This window comes from Chaetura pelagica, unplaced genomic scaffold (genome assembly GCF_000747805.2).
Source record: "Chaetura pelagica isolate M959 unplaced genomic scaffold, ChaPel_1.0 scaffold94, whole genome shotgun sequence".
NCBI lineage: Eukaryota > Metazoa > Chordata > Aves > Apodiformes > Apodidae > Chaetura > Chaetura pelagica.
This window is the reverse complement of record NW_009952881.1, coordinates 1,565,201-1,584,059: the sequence shown is the minus strand read 5'-3', so window position 1 is coordinate 1,584,059 and position 18,859 is coordinate 1,565,201. Positions and strand designations below refer to the sequence as shown.

The 18,859-nt window shown below is 35.1% G+C and overlaps 1 protein-coding gene across 2 annotated transcripts in view; it reads right to left on the bottom strand.

Annotated features, from left to right (window-relative positions):
- SOX6 (SRY (sex determining region Y)-box 6) overlaps positions 1–18,859 on the bottom strand; it is a 241,841-nt gene that overhangs the window by 22,898 nt on the left and 200,084 nt on the right. For both annotated transcript variants that reach the window (XM_009995398.1, XM_009995399.1), the window contains one exon: positions 4,977–5,085. In XM_009995398.1, coding sequence (XP_009993700.1) covers positions 4,977–5,085 — 109 coding nt within the window. The remainder of the gene's footprint in view (positions 1–4,976; positions 5,086–18,859) is intronic.

Below are 18,859 nucleotides of genomic sequence, written 5' to 3'. Positions count from 1 at the left end.
TAATTGGCTGTTGTTTATAATTTTGCATACCAGTCACCAAACATTTATAAGGCTCTCAAATCATATTTTTGAATTTTGCTAGCTACAAATGTGTCATATATTTTAACATGACAACTGGGATTTCCAGGTAATGATACAAGCCTGTGGATTATTCATCAATGGTGTCAGAGCCAGTGGCAATGTTTCTGAATGCAGTCTGAGCATGATTTTTAATATAGTTAGCCCAGTCCTGCTGGTGGCTATGGAAGTAATAGAAATGTCAGTTTATGTCATATTTAATATTAAACTCTTGTTGATGATTTTCAGGCCTCCGTTCAAATGACAGTTAGGTCATTATGAGTAACACAAACTTTGAATACGACTTAATATGCTTGGTCATCTCTGAAAGAACGCCTAGTTACCACTGATCTTAAAAAAGGTTTCACACACTGGGCAGCAGCTACAAGTCTTAAAAGTAATTCTTCCAGTATCCTTTAGTATTTGTTTTGTAATTGCATAGAGCTAAATTTAAATAATTTCAGGACTTGTCTTATGATTAAAAAATTATATACATGTAGCTTCAGCTTCTGATCAATGAGCCAGTACCACAGGCACTCCTAAAATTAAAGGAAAATATGACTCTGATCCTGTCAAACTCAGATCTCTGCTATATGTTATAGAAAAGATATAAGGAGTAGAGAGAAATCTTTGCTAGATACTATTACAAAGGCATTCCATAAAACACACAAGTCTGCTGACATTTCTTATAACAAATTATTTGAACCTTAAAGGCTGTGTCAAAGTTATGGGAACCAAGAGCACTTCCCAGATTTGGTCTGTCTTGGCTGCCTGTTAGGATGAGACAGACATGTACCATGTCACTGCACACTTTAGTTTCCAATGCATGTGCAGACAGGCAGGGAGTGAAACTGCACTTTTATAGCCCTCTGGGTCTACATCAGTTGGGGGATCATGATGCAGCCCAAACTGCACTTTCCCCTAGTTTATAGCCAGCAATGGGACTAAATTTGGAGTACCTGGCTCAAGAATAAACCTGTTACACCACTTTTCCCTGCTCCATCCCAGCCCCCACCCCCTATTTCTCCCTTCAAAAACCCTCTACAAATAGTCAATGTGTCTTCTCTAAATGTAGTAAATTTAATCATTCTGAAGTTCTGCAATTCTGCTGATGGGAGTAAAACCATGTGACAGATCTATCAGCCACATGCTCACTCTGTCACAACTGCACTGAGACCTCAGAGATCTGGATGTATTTGTGGTGAAGAAAGATAGGGGGTCAGAAGTTGCCCACCAATATTTCTTTCTGTATATGCACAACAAAACACATAAATATTATCTAAAGATATCTACAACAACCTGCACTCAAATGCTTTCAAAAAAAAAAAAAAAAGAAAAGGAAAAAAGATAAAAGGTCAGTAACAACAGAAAGGAAGGTGTGAACAACACTGTCTTCAAAGAATATGACTGTGGCTGTTAGGAATCTTTGAGATTCAGTTGTGATTGTGACTTCAGCAACTAACTAAAATGCAACAAGCTTCTCTTAAGAGGAGGCCACAAAGAGCAACAAATCTGGTGAAGGATCTAGAGAACAAATCCTATGAGGAGCAGCTGAGAGAACCAGGGGTGTTTAGTCTGGAGAAAAGAAGGCTGAGGGGACACCTTATGATTCTCTACAGCTACCTGAAAGGAGGGCACAGAAAGGTGCGTGTCAGTCTCTTCCCAAGTAACAAGCGATAGGACAAGAGGAAATGGCCTCAGATTGTGCCAGGGGAAGTTCAGATTGGATATTAAGGAAAATTTCTTCACTGAAAAGCTTGTCAGGCTCTGGAACAGTGGTGTAAGTGGTAAAAGCGGTGGAGTCACCATCCCTGGAGGTATTTAGAAGATGTGTAGATGTGGTGCTTAGGGTTTAGTGATGGACTTGATAGTGTTTCGTTCACTTTTGGACTCGATGATCTTAAGGATCTTTTCCAACATAAATGATTTTATGATTCCATTATGCTACAGAGTAAGTTGTTAATTTTCTTAATAACCCAGTGGTGAAACAGACACATATGGAAGCACAAAGTAATAGCAATACTTACAAAAAACTTTGCAGCATGGAAAGCCTAGAATGATTTGTAATAGTTTTATGACAGAACCTTTAATATCCTTGAAGATGGAACAGTAGCATGGTGCAGTTCATCAGAGGCCACAGTTTAACTTGGTATTTCAGCAGCATGGTTATCAATGGACTTCCACTTTAAATGATTCCACATTAGAAGTGTCAACTCTTAGCTAGCTTGCCAAAGATAAGTGGCAAAATTTAGGTGATATTTTGAAAGTCTTTTTTTTAATACCCAGCTAGTATCTAAATTCACCTTGTCTACAACTAGAAGGACAAATAAGCAGCTCAATTTTGAACTTCTGCCAATGTTTGGGTTTTTTTCAGATCAGCAGTGGTATTCACCCAACACCTCTTTTCCAGAGACATGTCTTGGCTGCTAAACAAAGTCTGGAAATCTGAAACCATTCATCAACTCAGATTTCCCATGTGGCAACACACCAGGACTCAAACTGCCCCACTACCTCTAGAGAAACAACTGTCCTTAAACTGACACACATCACTGTAGTTTGGGTTACATTATGTCAAAGCTTTGTTCTGCATTATCCAGTAACAGGGAGGGCTGTCAGGTGCCACAAGGTGTATCAAGATACTTGAAAGAGAGGATGAATTGAAGGAAATCAGCTAAAGCAAGAAAGTTGTCAGGGTCTTGGTATCATATGAACCAGTAACTATATACCTGTAAGTAGGCTGCTGTAACTTCTCATCCCAACTGAGGAAAAAAATATCCTTCAACGTGTTGAAATATGAGAAGTTGCTGCAGGATGGAAATTCCTTTACAAAGTAGTTTATAAATAACTGATTAGCCAACAAGTACTTTTGAAAGTCTATATATCTTGTAAGTTCTCTTTTCTAGAAGAAAAAGAATGGCAAAACACCTCTCTGAAAATTATGTTTTACCTACATTCTGCTCATTATTTTAAAGACAATATTGCAGTGGCCAATCACATCCAAGAAAGGGTGAAAAAATGAAACTCATAAATAATAGCTCCCCAAAATGTAAATTACTGTTTTTTTAAGGAACTACTAACGATATATTTATATTTATATTTATACTTATACTTATATTTATATTAATATTAAAATATGGAAAACCTGAAATGTCTCATTAAGGTGCTAGCCTCCTTCTGAGTGTTTTTCTTGATCTAGCTGAAGATGTCTCTGCTCACTGCAGGGGTGTTGGACTAGAAAACCTGTAAAGGTCCCTTCTAAGCCAAACCATTCTATGATTCTATTATTCTATTTGTAATAAATGGCTGATGAGCTTCATTCATCATCTTATCTTACTGTTATGGAGACCTGAAATCTTGACTATGTCAAAATACTTAAAAAAAAAAAAAAAAAGAAAAGCAAAAGACATATGTCCTGGTTTGAGCCATGACACATATCAGCATGTGCTCCTGGTGCATGTGTCAGTTCCATGAGATAAGATAACAGTGACATTAAGCCAGTAAGTAAGAATATTTTGCTGACTTAAATTTGAGATTTAACTATTCCTCTCTATGGGTGAGTCAATACAGGAGCATCTTGGAACTGAACTTACAGCTTTTCCATGGTATATAAGTTCTTGTCAAAAACACTTTTAAATTCAGCTTTTTTGGTTTGCCTTGAGACTGATTAAAGAAAATGTATGTCAGTTGGCAAGCCAGGAGAATAAGGGTTTATTACAATATATCATGTATTACCTATATAGTATAGAAGAGTTAACATTTACATGTGTTGCTGTTGTTGTTGTCGCCAGACTTCAAAATGAAGGGACAATTCCTGAGACCTTACCTGAACGATTTATTTCTGGGTCACATAGAGACAAAATAGAAAATGTGCTTATACAAATATTTTTCTACACAGAAAATATTTTGCATTTTTATCAGAAAAATTATGTCATGGTCTTTCAAGAATCATTTGAAAATAACCCTCTTTGTCAACGATCACAAGTTTCTTGGTCCTATTCTTCTGATCCAAGAAAAAAAACCCCAAATGTTGAAGCTATCAGATGTTTGGAAATTAATGGAAAAATTTAGAGATGTTTTAACCTTTTCTCATGAACAGTGGCATGCCTAGAACTTGTCAGTTTAAAAAAGAGTGAAAAGATACTCAAAAAGAATTGAGAGTGCAAAATGTTGCATAATATCATATCTTAATAGTACATTAATCTTACTAACTATTGCTAGGGTTTCTATCTATCAACATGTTTTCTTCTAACGTATCAGAGGGTAGAGAGGACACCAGTGGCATCCACTCCCAAAGCACGCATGGTAACCCTGCTAGATTCTAAACTCAGTATTGATTAATACTGATTTCTATCTGTGGCTTGACACTGCATGCCTGATATATAGAGCTCTCACTCTGAAATGAGTGCAAATGCACTGAAAGTTTGTATCATGAAAAAAGACATTTTTCATATATAAAATGTGAAATATTTTTCCATTGTTATTTGACAGCTGCCTGTCAATAAAATTATGCTTACTGCATCTTGAATATTTTATGAGAGCACTTATGGCTAGATTCTTGAAGACCTCTAGCTTTCTTCAAAGCTGCTAAATCCTTAAAACTGGTGAAATGTATATATGTATGTATTGCCTTGCTGTGATCATTTTCTCAATGTAATTTTCTCAAAGTAAAAACACTATTTGACAGCTGTTGGAGGAAAAAAAACATCATTGTGTTGCAGAAGGGCATAGAGGGTTACACAGTCCTTTTCATCTACCTGCCCTTTGCTATGGACTTATTAGAATCTCACAAAAATGCAAAGAAATCACTCAAGTGTTATCCTGGGATGTAACCTAGACAGTATTTATGACACTGGCAGCATTTAAACTGTACCATTCTGTAATGCAGTGTTCAATAATCTATAGTGAAAGCTGCAACTAACCTTCTGCATCCTCTGGCCTTGTAAGATCGATGACACCAGGGCCCAGTTTTCCATCTTCATTGGGTTTCCCTGTTAACTGTGGGCCTAAATTTTCAAACCTTGTTCTTTCCTGGAAAAGAACAGAAGTAGTGTTAATGCTCCATATAGGTTATTTCTCATTATATCCTGTGCTCATATGTAGGCACCAATACATGCTTTATTTTTAAAATCTGAAAAAGTAGCAAGTGAATTTAATTAGAATTTTAACTCAGGGACAATTTTTTTTAGAGAGTATGAATGCTTGCATTTATGAAAATCACTTTTAAATGTGAAACATATACAGGAACTTTGAGATTATTTTGATCTGCACTGCCATCATGCATAAATGACTGTACATGCAAATACAAAAACCTTGGCAGCAAACAGAGCTGATCGATGCTGCTCACTTTGCCTTTCCACTTATTTTCTAACAAGCTGGAAAAAACAATCAGTGTTTGTGAGACATGAAAATTCAGAAGAAGAGCTTGTATTAAAATATACTGCTAATTTAGTGAAAAAAAACACTTTTTTCCCACTATGAGATTCAAGTTCGCATTCATATCTTTGTGAAAACACAAGTCTGAATTTTATGCAAGTTGTTTTCAAATACAAACATTTGAAAGAAGGAATAATATATGACAGAACAAATTATTTGATCTAGGAATTTAAATTGTACCTTGGTGGGAAGGAAACCCATAGAGATTTACAAAAAAAACCAAACAAACAAACAAACAAAAAGGAATGAAAAAAAAAAAAAGAAAAAGAGAAAAGATAAAGAATGCACACTTCTAGAAAAATAAAAAAGCTTTTGAAAGCTGGAGACCTCCATGAGAAACCTGGAACTAGAGTGAAAACGAAAAGGTATATTGTGTGTTAACCCAGTTCCTCAATCAACTACTGGACAAGGGCACTATAAATGACTGTATAATGTCTCACAACGATAGTCTCTGTAGTACTGTGTATCAGTAGCAAAGCATTCAATGGTTATCATTAATTTAGCATTCTCATTTGAAGGAACATAGCATGTTTTCCCTCTTGCCTTGTTGTTACCTCTTCAGACTAAACTTGGCATTATGTTGTAGTTGTGAATGAACGAAATCTTGTTGTTCATTACTATGAAACAATATTAAATGTCATGTCAGCTTGAATTTACAGACATGAAATACCAGCTTTCAGCTCTATGAACAGTTTAACCATGTTATACTTAATGCATTATGCAGAAGTAGAGTGCTGATTGCTGTTCAGTCTATTGTTCAATGACCTAGTTCTGTACTGTGCATAGTAGACATAAGAAGAAAACATTGGAATTTCTCTTCTGCAGAATGGTTAGAAACTTGGAAGTGTTCTTAAGGACAAAACACACTTTGATGGCCTTGACTCCTCATCTGCTGCTCCATCTCCAAATACTTATGCTTTCCAATGTGGTAATTTTTCTGTTATCATTACATTTCAGTAATAAAAGCCCACTGCGCCAAAAACTGAGGAATTCTTTCCACTGATTGTTTTTTTTTATTCCATCAGACATAGATTTTTTAAATATTATTTTATGTTTGCAGAGGAAGATAAGAAAGCACAGCCTGACATTGGATTTGCCACAACATGCAGATTAGGCATTTCAGATACTAACTGCATTTCTAAAATTTCCTCAGAATCTTAAAGCTGTTGAACAAAATAAGTCTGCATTTTATATTTTGATAACTTCTTATTTTCTTCTGTAAAATCTGTGATTGATGAAGGAGCTTACATATACAAAGGAATTCAAGAGAAAGTAAGTTGCAAATGAAATGTGACTGCAGAAAGGACCTGAATACTAGAGGCCCAATATTTTACTGCAAGATGTTATGCAACAATAATAATGTAACAATACACTTGAATCATCATGATGGGATCTGTTTTACTGGTAGACAGAATAAAAAATAAGTTTATCAAGGATTCTGCATTCCATTGCAAAAGGCTGATTTGCAGTTGAGATGAAAACAAGGATCAGTACTAAGAAAACAGCTTTTGGCACATACATTGTCTCTGCCAAAATATTTCTGCTAAAAGTTTTTCTTAGATGTTAACACTGCACCTGCAGTATTGTTGGAAGAAGCCTTAAAGTGTGTTTCAGAAGAAGGAGAAATACCTTTCTCCTATAAAAATCATCAGACTCTGCTACATAAAAATATGCACATTTGGAATACCTTTCTAGTCATTCATTCTCTTTGATTTTACCAGAAAATATTCTGTTTAAAAAAAAAAAAAAAAGAAAGAAAGAAAGAAAAAAAAAGAATGTCAATATTTTGACACAGAAGGAGAAAAGGGAAAATTACATTATAAGGTTCAGGAACAGTAAAATGAAAGCACTTATATCATAAAAATATCTGTTCTTGTCAAACAAAGGAGATACACTTACAGTTATTTCCAAACCCCCTCATTCATAAGAAGCTGTAACAAAGCTGTAGCTATATTTAAGTCTTTGAAACACCTTTAAAAATAATTCTTTTGCTTTTTACAGAAAATAATGTTCCTAATGATTATAAAAAAAGTTTTCAATATTTGCATTGGGTTTAGACAAATTCAGAGATCTGTGAAAAACAGAAACATGTTCCTCAATTCTATTAAATATAATAAATTTATATGAAATTTATGATTAGAGAAGAAACTTGTCCCACTAGGCCCAAAACCTTTTTTATGGGTTTTGTCTTTGCTTCCATTTTGTATTAATCCTAAAGAGGCTACTTCCACTAAATATCCTTTAGAACGATACCTAGTATGAACAAGGACTGAGAGGAAGATCGATTCTGTGCATAATATTTCCATACGAACAAAAAAAGACTTACCTTCATGAAAAGTAAATGGCTGTATGTAGCTGCACTAACAAACACGTTACCTAGACATGCACTATGTTTGAACATACATACAGCAACTACTGCGTATATTGCTAATTCCCTAATCCACATTAACAAAAAATGTTCATGAGTTTGTGATAAAAGTGCAACGCTATGGAGAGTGCAGGTATTTTGTTTCCTGTGAGAAAGCATTTTGGACCTCTATGTTGAACTGATTGTTTTGTACTGGCTATGGAGCTTATGTTGTAGAATCATGTTAAGGTTTTAGGACATGACACGGACAACCCTTTCTCATTATTAGGTCGACACAGTCAGCTGGAATTTGACTAGAACATGGAAAGCTCTTCCCAGCACAATTTAGATCCTTTGTGCTTCTTTGTATGTTGAAGACACAACAAAAATAATCACTTATTTAAAAGGAGAAGAGAAAAAAGATTCCTCTTAGCAACCACATCTTAATTTTCCATTCTGTAATATGATTAGGCACTTATTTATGTGTTGTCAGTTGCAAACATGCAGAAAACGTAAAAGTTATTGAAAAAATTAAAGTCTGCTCAACTGTCTTGCAGGACTGTTGGTTCTCTAAGTGCTTTGAAATTATGATGTATGAGGTAGATGTTGCATATTAAATAAAGATATTTAAATTATAAAGCCTCCGTTAGTGAGAGCTGATGAATGTTAAATGTTATGAGCCACAAGGCTGTGGCATTCATCATATTCACATATTATCACAGTCAATGATGGAGCAGCCCCAGTGATGACAGATAGACTGCTGTATGGTTATCCCTTATTTTCCTTGCTCCAAGAAAGCCTTTCAACCCCTTTGGCATTATTTTTAGCTTTACTTTAAATTAGCAACTTTTCTGTCACATTCTGGCAGAAAGTATCTATTCTTCACATGTGGACGGTAAAAGAATTATTTAGTGAAGCAAGGAGTAAAGGAAAAGGAAGCAGTAACCCCTACCTCCAAAAAGGCTGCAAACTTCAAATGACTAAAAACAAATATAAAATTGTGATCTTGTGAAAGAACAGCAATGAAACAGTAAGCACACAATAATGGCTTTTCTCTGCACTTAGATAAAAGCTGAATTTTTGATGTGCACAGTATATTTTCATAAAATTTTATATACTATGTTTTATACACTTATTGGCTATTCCGTAATAATGTGTGTGCTAACAGTAAAATTGCTCTTAAATTTATGTGTGTTATTTATACGTTCCCACGTAACAATGCTTTTTGTTGTAAAAAATATTCTGTTTATTAATGTAACTTTACAACCACTGCATTCAAGATCCGTGGTAAATTAATGACATTTTTATTATTTTATAGTGTCATTAAATTTTTACTGATCACTCCATCAAACAGAAGCAATAAAGGCCATAATGCAAACTGGGACACTTAGATCAGGGGAGCAGGAAGGCATTCCATATAGTCTGAAGTAAACGACTTGCTATAAATGATATTTATACCATCTTTAAGGATGTGAGAATACTTGGACAAGTTTGGCAAAACTGTTTCTGTAGTACTGTGGATTGTGTACTTAAATAACAGTTTACTTGCCAGCAAGACAATTTTTTTTCAAACCATATGTGAGAAGATGACTGATTGCATCCATCTCTTGAAAAATAATATACGAAATGTAATAATACACTGGGCAACCCTCCCTTCTGGATTACCAAGACTGATCCGACTATACCCATGCCTCAAATGATTTCAACATGCTTGCCTTTCCCACATCTCAAAATGTATGCTTAGTCTGAAATGGAAAATGGCATGCATGCTGATAATTGTGTAAAAGATTTAAAATATATCTATTTTTTGCAAACAAATACTTCTTTTTTAAGTAGATGGGGTTGGACAATGATGTAATATCCTTTATTTCAATAGTTTATCATGAAAGCAGTTACTAACATTAATTCAAAGAGCTAGTTTCTGGAAATTGAATTAATATGGGTCATTCTGAGAAGCCACACAATATATGACTGAAGGGATACTATTTCTTCCAAGGACAGTACTTTAGTTAGAATGACTAGAAATAATTAGCAATGTTGTCTTTATGTATGAAATGAATTTCAATTGAATTATTCCATACTAAATGTTCTAGTAGCTTATTTTCTAACTATGATCTATTCCCTTCATGTACCATGGACAGTAAACAACAGGAAAACAACTTACTATATTCAAAACATAAAAACGACATTTTCAGTAGAACACAGATAAAATTATTCCTGGTTTGAATAAGGAGAAATCACAAAATCTTTTTCCCCCCTCCTGCAAAGTCAGACATCCAAAGCTTTTCACCTACTTTTTACTACTTTTGAACAGCTAGGACTGAAAAGTTAAATTACCCTCCACTTAGAATCTGTTGCAACATCTTGGCACAGCAGGGATAATTACAAATTGACTTTCAGCCTTATCTCTGGATATTTTAGTTATTACAGGTGGGAAGTTTAAACATTAACCTTATTACAACAACGTCAATCATCCTACTGGTGTGCAGGCATGCAACTGCTGGAATTCTTTGGATGGAAAAGGTAATAAACGCAATAGTGGCATTATTGTTATAATTAAAAGCAAGGCCTTTGGTTTTGCAGAACAGTGGTGAATATCTTGTTTTCAATACCTTATCAGTGGGATCTGCTCCAAGAAACTGGAGAAATTAAATTAGCAAAGCAGGCAAACTTATTGCAGGGAGGCTGATGTGTTAAGATATTACAAGATACAAAGTGTATCTTTTTCAACCACTGATTTTACAAATTGCACAAATGAAGGATGTGTTGAATTCTACAATGCTGACACAACTTGTACTTACTTCATTTTTTAATGAATTTTTACTTGAATTCAATGATCTCAAGAACCAGAAGGTGAATTTTCACTCCAATGCACTGCTGTTTTCAGTTTTTGAAGGTCCTTATATTGCTCATAAACTATTCCATTAGAATCTTTCCATGCTGAACATACAGCACGGACTAGCATCCCTGCCACAGACTACAGATTTGTGTTATAGTAAAGTGCCTCAAAGCAAACAGCTTTCTTGAAAAGATGTGGGGAGAGAGAAACCATTAGGTCCCCTTTTAAATATATTCTTACACCTTGAAGCATAACTGAAAAGTAATAGACTATAAGGAGATAATAAGGAATTTACACTAAAACTTCTCTGCCTGACTGGTAAGACTCAGTTGTCTTCCATGTGACTATGTGACATATGTAAGACCATCACAAACAGAAATTACACCAAAATGGTTCAGTAACAGAATTTCATAATGACTGTCAAGATATGGGACTTCCTTCTTTTAAGATCCAGATTCTGGAGTTAAAAAATAAAATTGCACAGTGTGTAGAAAAAAGTTTGAAACTGAAGTGCTAAAGGCAAAAAATTCATCAGAGAAAAAGCTGCAAACCCAAATGACCTACATGTAAACACTGTGTTTAGCTAATGATTTTGGAAGCCTAAGTTTAAGGATCAGAACTCCTAAAGCCTCTGGTTAGTGTAAGCAGTAGCCATCTTGATCTCTGAACATAAATAAGTTGGATTTAGATGAATTCCCAGATTATTGGGAGCATTCAGCACATATTAATAAGTTAATAAACTTCAGGGAATTGAAAGTTGACTTTTTAAATGTGTATGATTTAAAATATTTTTTTAAAGAAAATAAAAAATAACAGATAGGAAGTGTTTACACCTATTATGCCCTCCTACACATGAAGTATCGATATATCCATAACTACTGCCACACTTGCAGGCACTGCTAAGCCATGGATCTGCCCTGGTTAGATTACTTTCAACAGGATTACTGCACTTACTGAGCCCCCTTAACCAAATACTTTATGCCTTTGTTCATATGGTTTTAATATGGTTTTAACCAATTGCAAGGTTATTTATAAGTTTGCAACTCCCCAGTAGTTAGAATTATGAAGCGTTCAGACTTAAGCATATCCAGTTGTGTGGTAACCCAACTACTGCTTTCATGAGGTTTCCAAATTTTTATTCATGCAGAAAGGCATGATGCATGGCAGTATATGAGAACTTTCTGATTAACTCTTTGTTTCAGCAGCATATTCATGCAGCAGCCTGCAGTAAAACTACATGTCAACTAAAAGGTAAAGTTTTTTAAAAAATAAAATAAAAAAAACCCCATATGAACTGTGAAATTCCACATGAGACTGATAAGAAGTCATCAGTCCTTGAAAAACAAAAGGACAATGAATTAACAGCTGGTAAATGAAAAGCAAACAAAAGGAGTTACTGCTTTACACTCTGCATAATATAGCTGTAGAATTCACTAGAGGTCAGAAAGAGTCCAAAGCTTGGGCTGTCACTTGTTTTTAAAAGAGCTGGATAATTTTATGACTGTTAATAACATTCGTAGTAACACATGCTAAGATAATCAAATCTCATGTTCCAGAGTGTAAGCTGTTCAACTGTTGGGGTCAAAGAGAAATTCCCTTGTTGTGTCTGCTGCTCCCTTCCCTCCTGAGCAACATCCACAGATGATTAACTGGGAGCCTTCTAGGCAAAGAAGTTAATTTATTTTAGGACATCAGGTATTGCTCACTAGATTAAGGGAGAACTGGTAAATGGTACATATTATAATTAGAAAGAATCTGAATGCAACCATCTCCCAAAAAATAAGCAAAAAACCCCAAACAAACAACAAAACAAACAAAAACCAAATCAAACAACAACAACAAAACAACCAAAAGGAAAAAGAAAAAAAAACCAAACAAAACAACAAAACCCCACCACATTTTCTTTTAATTAAACACATCCATGTGCATTTTTGAGAGACAGACAAAAATAAACACAAATTACAACTGACATACACTTCTACTAGGAAACAGCAGGACTGGTTGGTTTTTTTTCCTGTGTCATAGAGTAACTAATGGAAGCAATTCAATAGCTACTCTGGAATCTTCAGAATGGCCAAATTTCTAATGTTTGAGTTACACTAATAAATGCATAAGGGCATGGCAAAGCAATGGTTGGGTTTTTTTCCCCTATTACAATAAATAATACAAAGTTTTAAATAACATACATTTTGCTGTATTATAGTTTAATTTAGGGGCTGGCCTCACTTTCACCAAGTATTTAAAACCCCAGACATTTAAGTGCCATAAAAGTGTACTTTCACCAAATGTAGACAATGCTGTGATTCTGTATGTACATCTGCATGCTTCCCCAAAGTTTTCTGTTTGTGATTAAATTTCATTAAGAATATTGTCATGCATTAGAATCAGAACAGAATGTAGAAGATTGGAGATCTGGTTACTGGCCTGAAAACTGTGAATCTCTTTTTCTCTTAATCATCTAGTAATGTATTCCAGGCTGAAAAAAAACAGCTTTAGCAAGAAGCCAGAACAGACTAACAACCAGCAAAACTGTTCTAGGTTCAGCACAACAATTTTTTTTGGAATGGAGGAAAAATAAAGGCCAGAAAAGAAGTCACCAATTTCAAATTCATTGTGGTGTTCTGCAAACCTCAACAGCACAAAGCAAATCCAGCTGCCCTCCACACCAAGCTGGGAAAAGAGAGGTCTTGGAAAAAATCCAGAAAACACACATGGACATACAGATATGCCACTGGTCAAAGATCTCAAGAAGCAATGTGATGTTCTTTTATGAACAAAGACAGATATATATTTGATTTTAAACCTATAAAAGCTAAGAGAAAGACAGGTTATGTTCTCATAGATACTTTCAGTCCATCATTCAAGCTCTGCCTTATGATAGGCACATGCCAGATTTTGTAACATGATCAAACAATACTAGAAAAACTGTATAAAAATGGACTACATGATGCAATGATCAATTATCAAATAGCAGTAAATTCACTTTTCCTGCTCTACATGTGGGTAGTAGTTATAAAGGTTTCAAAGCAAATATATAAAATATTTTACAATTAAAGAACTAAATTACAGGGAAAATCTGAGTTTTATGCATGTTATTACAGCAATCTTTGAACCTGAATAGTGTTGTATAAAGTACAGACACCAGAAGCTCCATTAGGGTAAATCCTCCAGGGCTTTGGCAGTACTGATATCTAACCTAGAAACTCTGAAAGAGTCACTGGGGCTACCTACCCCTTTTGTTTATCTCTATAAACAATGGAGGCCACTAGACGCGGCTATTTCATTTCCAGGAAGACACCTAACGTAGTTTAAACTGGTGATGCAAAAGACACTTGGGCTTAAATGTTCATATTCATATTTAGAATTAGAAATGCAATCAAGGCTGATAACAAAATCCCACCAAATGCTACTGTCTGCAAGTATAAGACTTACCTTGTGCTAGATGTAAGTATATAATTGCATACCATGCATGTATAGATTAAGTAGCTTTTTTCTGTATTTATCAAGCTGATTTTTTCCTTTTTTTTTTTGGTAGGATTTGAAGTATACTTTTTCAAAGTTGCATTTTATGATTGCTGCTCATATATTACTCTTGTTTATACTCATGCCATTTTTGTTATGTTCAGAGGGAAAAGAAACATATCACTAAAGAATAAGGATGGCTGACAATGGAACAATGATAATAACATCATTATACAGTGTGTTGCCTCTTGTACCCCCATCACTGCCATGTTTTTCTCTGATTATTTCAGCTTCAGGATAATGTGCTGCTTACTGTTTATGTCAGGAAGGCAACATAACTGTTTGCATTATTACAATATCAAATGTGATGTACGTAATGTCTGTATCCCTTGAATAGATCCTGTCTTTAATCCTCACTCAACAGAGAAAAAAACCCAAAAAACCCACAAGAAAACAAACAAACAAAAACCCAAAACAAAAAAAAACACCCACCATAAATAAAAAAGCCCAAACAAACAAAAAAGCCCACCAAAAAAACCCAGAAAAAAACAAAACATTAACTCAAAAGAGTAAATTGCCAATTCTTGCAGTCTTGTATAGGCCTTAATCTTGAAAGGTGCTGAGTACTTTCACTCCAATCCAACAAAGGCTTCAAGGACATGGAGAGTCACTAGTTTACTCCAGAGGAATACTGATGTGCTTGTATTAAGAATGGACTAATGCACTTCAATGAATCAGGACCAAAGTGTGTAGTTCTCATATGTTTACACTGAATTTGAGAAAAAAATGAAACTTCTTTCCAGGCTGAAAAAAGATGTTTTCATCTTCTTATTGATAACTCCTTTTTCCCTTTGAGACAGGTAGGTTGAAGGCTTTCTAGTATGAAGAATTATTCTTGTTTAGGAATAAACAATAGAAAGCCAAAAACACAGTCATGTAAGGATTTATGCAAGTGGATAAGGCAAATTAACAACTACCTATCAGTGAAACTGCTATATTTACTTATCCTTCTAATACAATCAGAACTAAGTTGCTCATAACTTACATTTTCAAAATTTGTACTCAAGGAAAAAACGACCCAAACTAGATTTATGAACCCTATAAATTCATCAAAACAAGCTAAAAAAAATAAACTGATAAAATTAATTTTAGGATAGAGGTTCTATTTGCTACGTTTGACATGCAAATACAGGAAAATACCTACTTCCTGGAAACAGTGAGAGATGAAAATCTCTCAGAAGCATTAACTCTTCCATGCAGGAAGTATGAAACAAAGTAATGCAAGACAGAGAGTACTTTAAAAGGGTAACTGAAGGCCACGCTTTTTTTTTTTTCATGCAGAATCCAGAAACCCTGATACCTGAAAACATCTTAAATGCAAAATGAATACCTACAGGCTGAAAAAATTATGTGGTTTTACTGCTGCAATATACAGAGACAAAACTGCTAGTTGTATATAGCTAATGCTACTAGCAAAACCCCATTCTCTAACTTTTCATTTAAAGTAGAATGATTCTGCAAATCTTATTTTGTTTTAACCATGAAAAACTTGTTTCAAATTTTTCACATAAGATTATCCCTTACTTTTCAGGTCAATACAACAATGACAGTTTAGAAAATCCTTTTGTATCTTAACAACCCATCTTGAATGGGAGTTTCAAAAGTGGTGGTTTCACCCACAGAGCATATTAGTCACTTATGTCCTAGCTCAAACCTATTCTTGACCCCATTTACAGCATAAGCATAGACTCGGTTCTACTACATCTCTCTACATTTAACACTAACTTTTTCTCTCTTTTCCCCTTTCCTCATTCACCTACTCTAGATGACATATATGGAAAAGTTCATGCGATTCACTTAAGGAACACCCAATTCCAGTGGAAGATTTTTGATGCTCTGTGGACAAATAAAATCTGTGGGTAAGAGGGAATTTCCTGTCTCATACCTTCCTTACTCCTTTGTATACTTGTATACTTTATCCTTTGGTCATATTTTCTAGCTGTGTCTTACAGGAAAAGAACAATGTCCCAGGGAAGCAACTGGTATTTTGGAGCCTTTTACTATTATATAAGTATACAATGGTAACAACTATCACTGTCCATTATTAGCACCCAAATAATATTTAAAAGGAGGTTGGTAAAAGTATCTTCAGGCACAGAGAGGGGAAATTATTATCTTCTGGTTACCCAGGAAGTCAATGATTAAACTGAGAACTGAACCCAGGACTTCTGAACATTAGGCCAGTCCACTGGCTGTTATGCCAGACTGCCTCTGCAGTAAATCTGTTTGATGGATTTTTCAGTCATGGAACATTAAAGGCCCTGCTCTTGTCTAATGAATATGTTTAAAGAAAACAGTACAAACAAAAGCAAATTTAACACTTAAATTATCTGAGATGTACTGCTTTGATGTTACACTCGGATAAAGGATTTCCTACTGGAGACCTATGTGCACTTACACACACTGAAAAATGTTGTAGTCAGTACCACTAGCTGGCATGCTGGTATCTATTTATGCCTGAAAATGGAACATAATCAGTTTTAGTTGGTAAGTACAATCTGAGCCAGATTTTATATTACGACCAAAAGCTTGGCAGTGCAGTAGCAGTGGCAAGTAGCAGAAAATTGCTTACAGTGTTATTTGCCAGATTACTTGAAAGATTTACATTGGGTTTTCAAGAGAGTTTGAAGTATTAAAAACTTAAGATTTGGAAATGTGGAATTTTGTTCTTAGTAGCAACAAGATGCAGAGGAGAGGGTTATGATATAGTATGACTGGCTAAATGAAGCATTTTTTAATGTAAACCACCTGAAACATTTAGAAGCAGTTCAGTTTGAACAGTTACGATTATTTTTTTTTTAATTGAAGATTTCAGGAGCCATTTGATTTATATTAAATGCTCAACCTTTCACATCTACTTGTTTAAGATTGATGTTGACATTGTACTAAATATGGACATACAGTTTGTATTCCAGATAAATTGATCTGACTATGAGCCTCACTCTTTAGTATGATTCTTCCTCCAAGATAAATCAATATTTAATATCTTCTGCAACAGCCCCAACAGATAATTTTAAACCTTTTCTCCATCCCATTAAGTTACCTTTAAAAATTCTTTATACAAGGCTTCACAAATGACTTCTAAAAATAGTTTATTAAAAGCAGTCTGAAATTCATTAATTCAGATGGAAAGGGTTTTTTATTCTTGCTGCATTGTGCTGATCTCAAAATCTATCTCTGTTTAGCTAATTCTCCTGCTCAGGTAGGTTGAAGAATAAATACTTCCAGACTCTAAACATGAAGAAAAATATCCTTCTACTGCTTGCTATACAGGACAAGATATCTCTGACCAAAGCTCTCCCTAGTATCCCTGTGAGGATGGGTACTCTTCATCATCAGGCACCAACCTGCACCCAGCTCCAAGCCCCTGCCACATCAGCTAAGAGAAGCACTGATAAGTGGCTGTATTTCAGGCTCAGGTCTGACAACCTCCTTTTTGAACACTAAAATCAATTGTCTGCTCCATCTCCCCTCTCCACTCTACAATCTGATGAAGTGGCTAAAAAGGAGGAAAAAAATCTCATCCTCTTCCCTCAAACCTCTCCTATGGCTAAGGACCCCAGTGGAATAGGACTCTTTGATATCAGAAGAATGCAAACAGCACATAAGAGGAATTTCAAATTATTATATATTGGGAGAACTGAAAGGGATGACACCAAAAGGAAGAGAAAAGCTATATACTCTGGAGCTGTCTGGTTGTATATCCACCATTCAAACTCCAGGATCTTCATATTCCTATCTGAGCTCTCTCTTACTCTGATTTCCGATTCTGCATTAAATTTAAATTGCAGTTGCACAGACACTGTATGCAGCAGTGAAGCTTTGTCTCATCCCTCACCCTCCAACTAACTGGTTCCCATCACAAAGAGACCACAATCCTTTGAATCTCCTGATTCAGCTATTTATAGGATCATGCTGAAAACTCAACCAGTGAAATGTCCCCGTTTAATAAAAGGGGAGGCGGGGATTTTTGTTTTCAAAGCCATGTTTTGCCCCTTCTAGAACACTGTTGCTCAAATAGTTAAGTCCTTGAGGGAGCAGTGAGCTGCAGCCCAGGTTGCTGTGAACCTCTTTGCACTGGAGGGGCAGCATGTGGATCCTAGACACCTCTTGCCTTTTGAATTTATTAAAGATCTTCATCTCAGGATCTATACCTGCTTTGGTTTGATTCAAAGCACAGCCTAAAAGGGTTTGATCCTAAATTAGTTCTTTCATCACTAACAACAAAAAAATATTAAAGAAAAAAAAAAAAAGTTACTGATCAACATAATGAAGTTTTCAATTTTATCTCTATTCCTTTGCTTCCTTAAAGCAATGAAAAATGTGATAAATTGTGCATGTTGCTTATGGAAAATGTTCAGTGTTCAGCTTAGCTGTGAACTCAAATCTAAGGCAGATTTAGCAACAAGAATGCAGCTGTATAGAGAACATACAAACTATATAGCAAAAATATCTGAATATTCACTTTTTCACCATGTTAGTGGGAATTCTACCATGGAGACTGCATACTATTCTATTAATTAAGATATGACACACAAGAGCAATATGAGATACTACAAAAATCCCAGCTAAAGCACAGTGAGGGTAAGGAGCAGGGAAGAGCAGCAGCAGGGAAAAAAAGGAAAGAAGAACCGAGCTAGCAGATCATTGCAAAAATTACA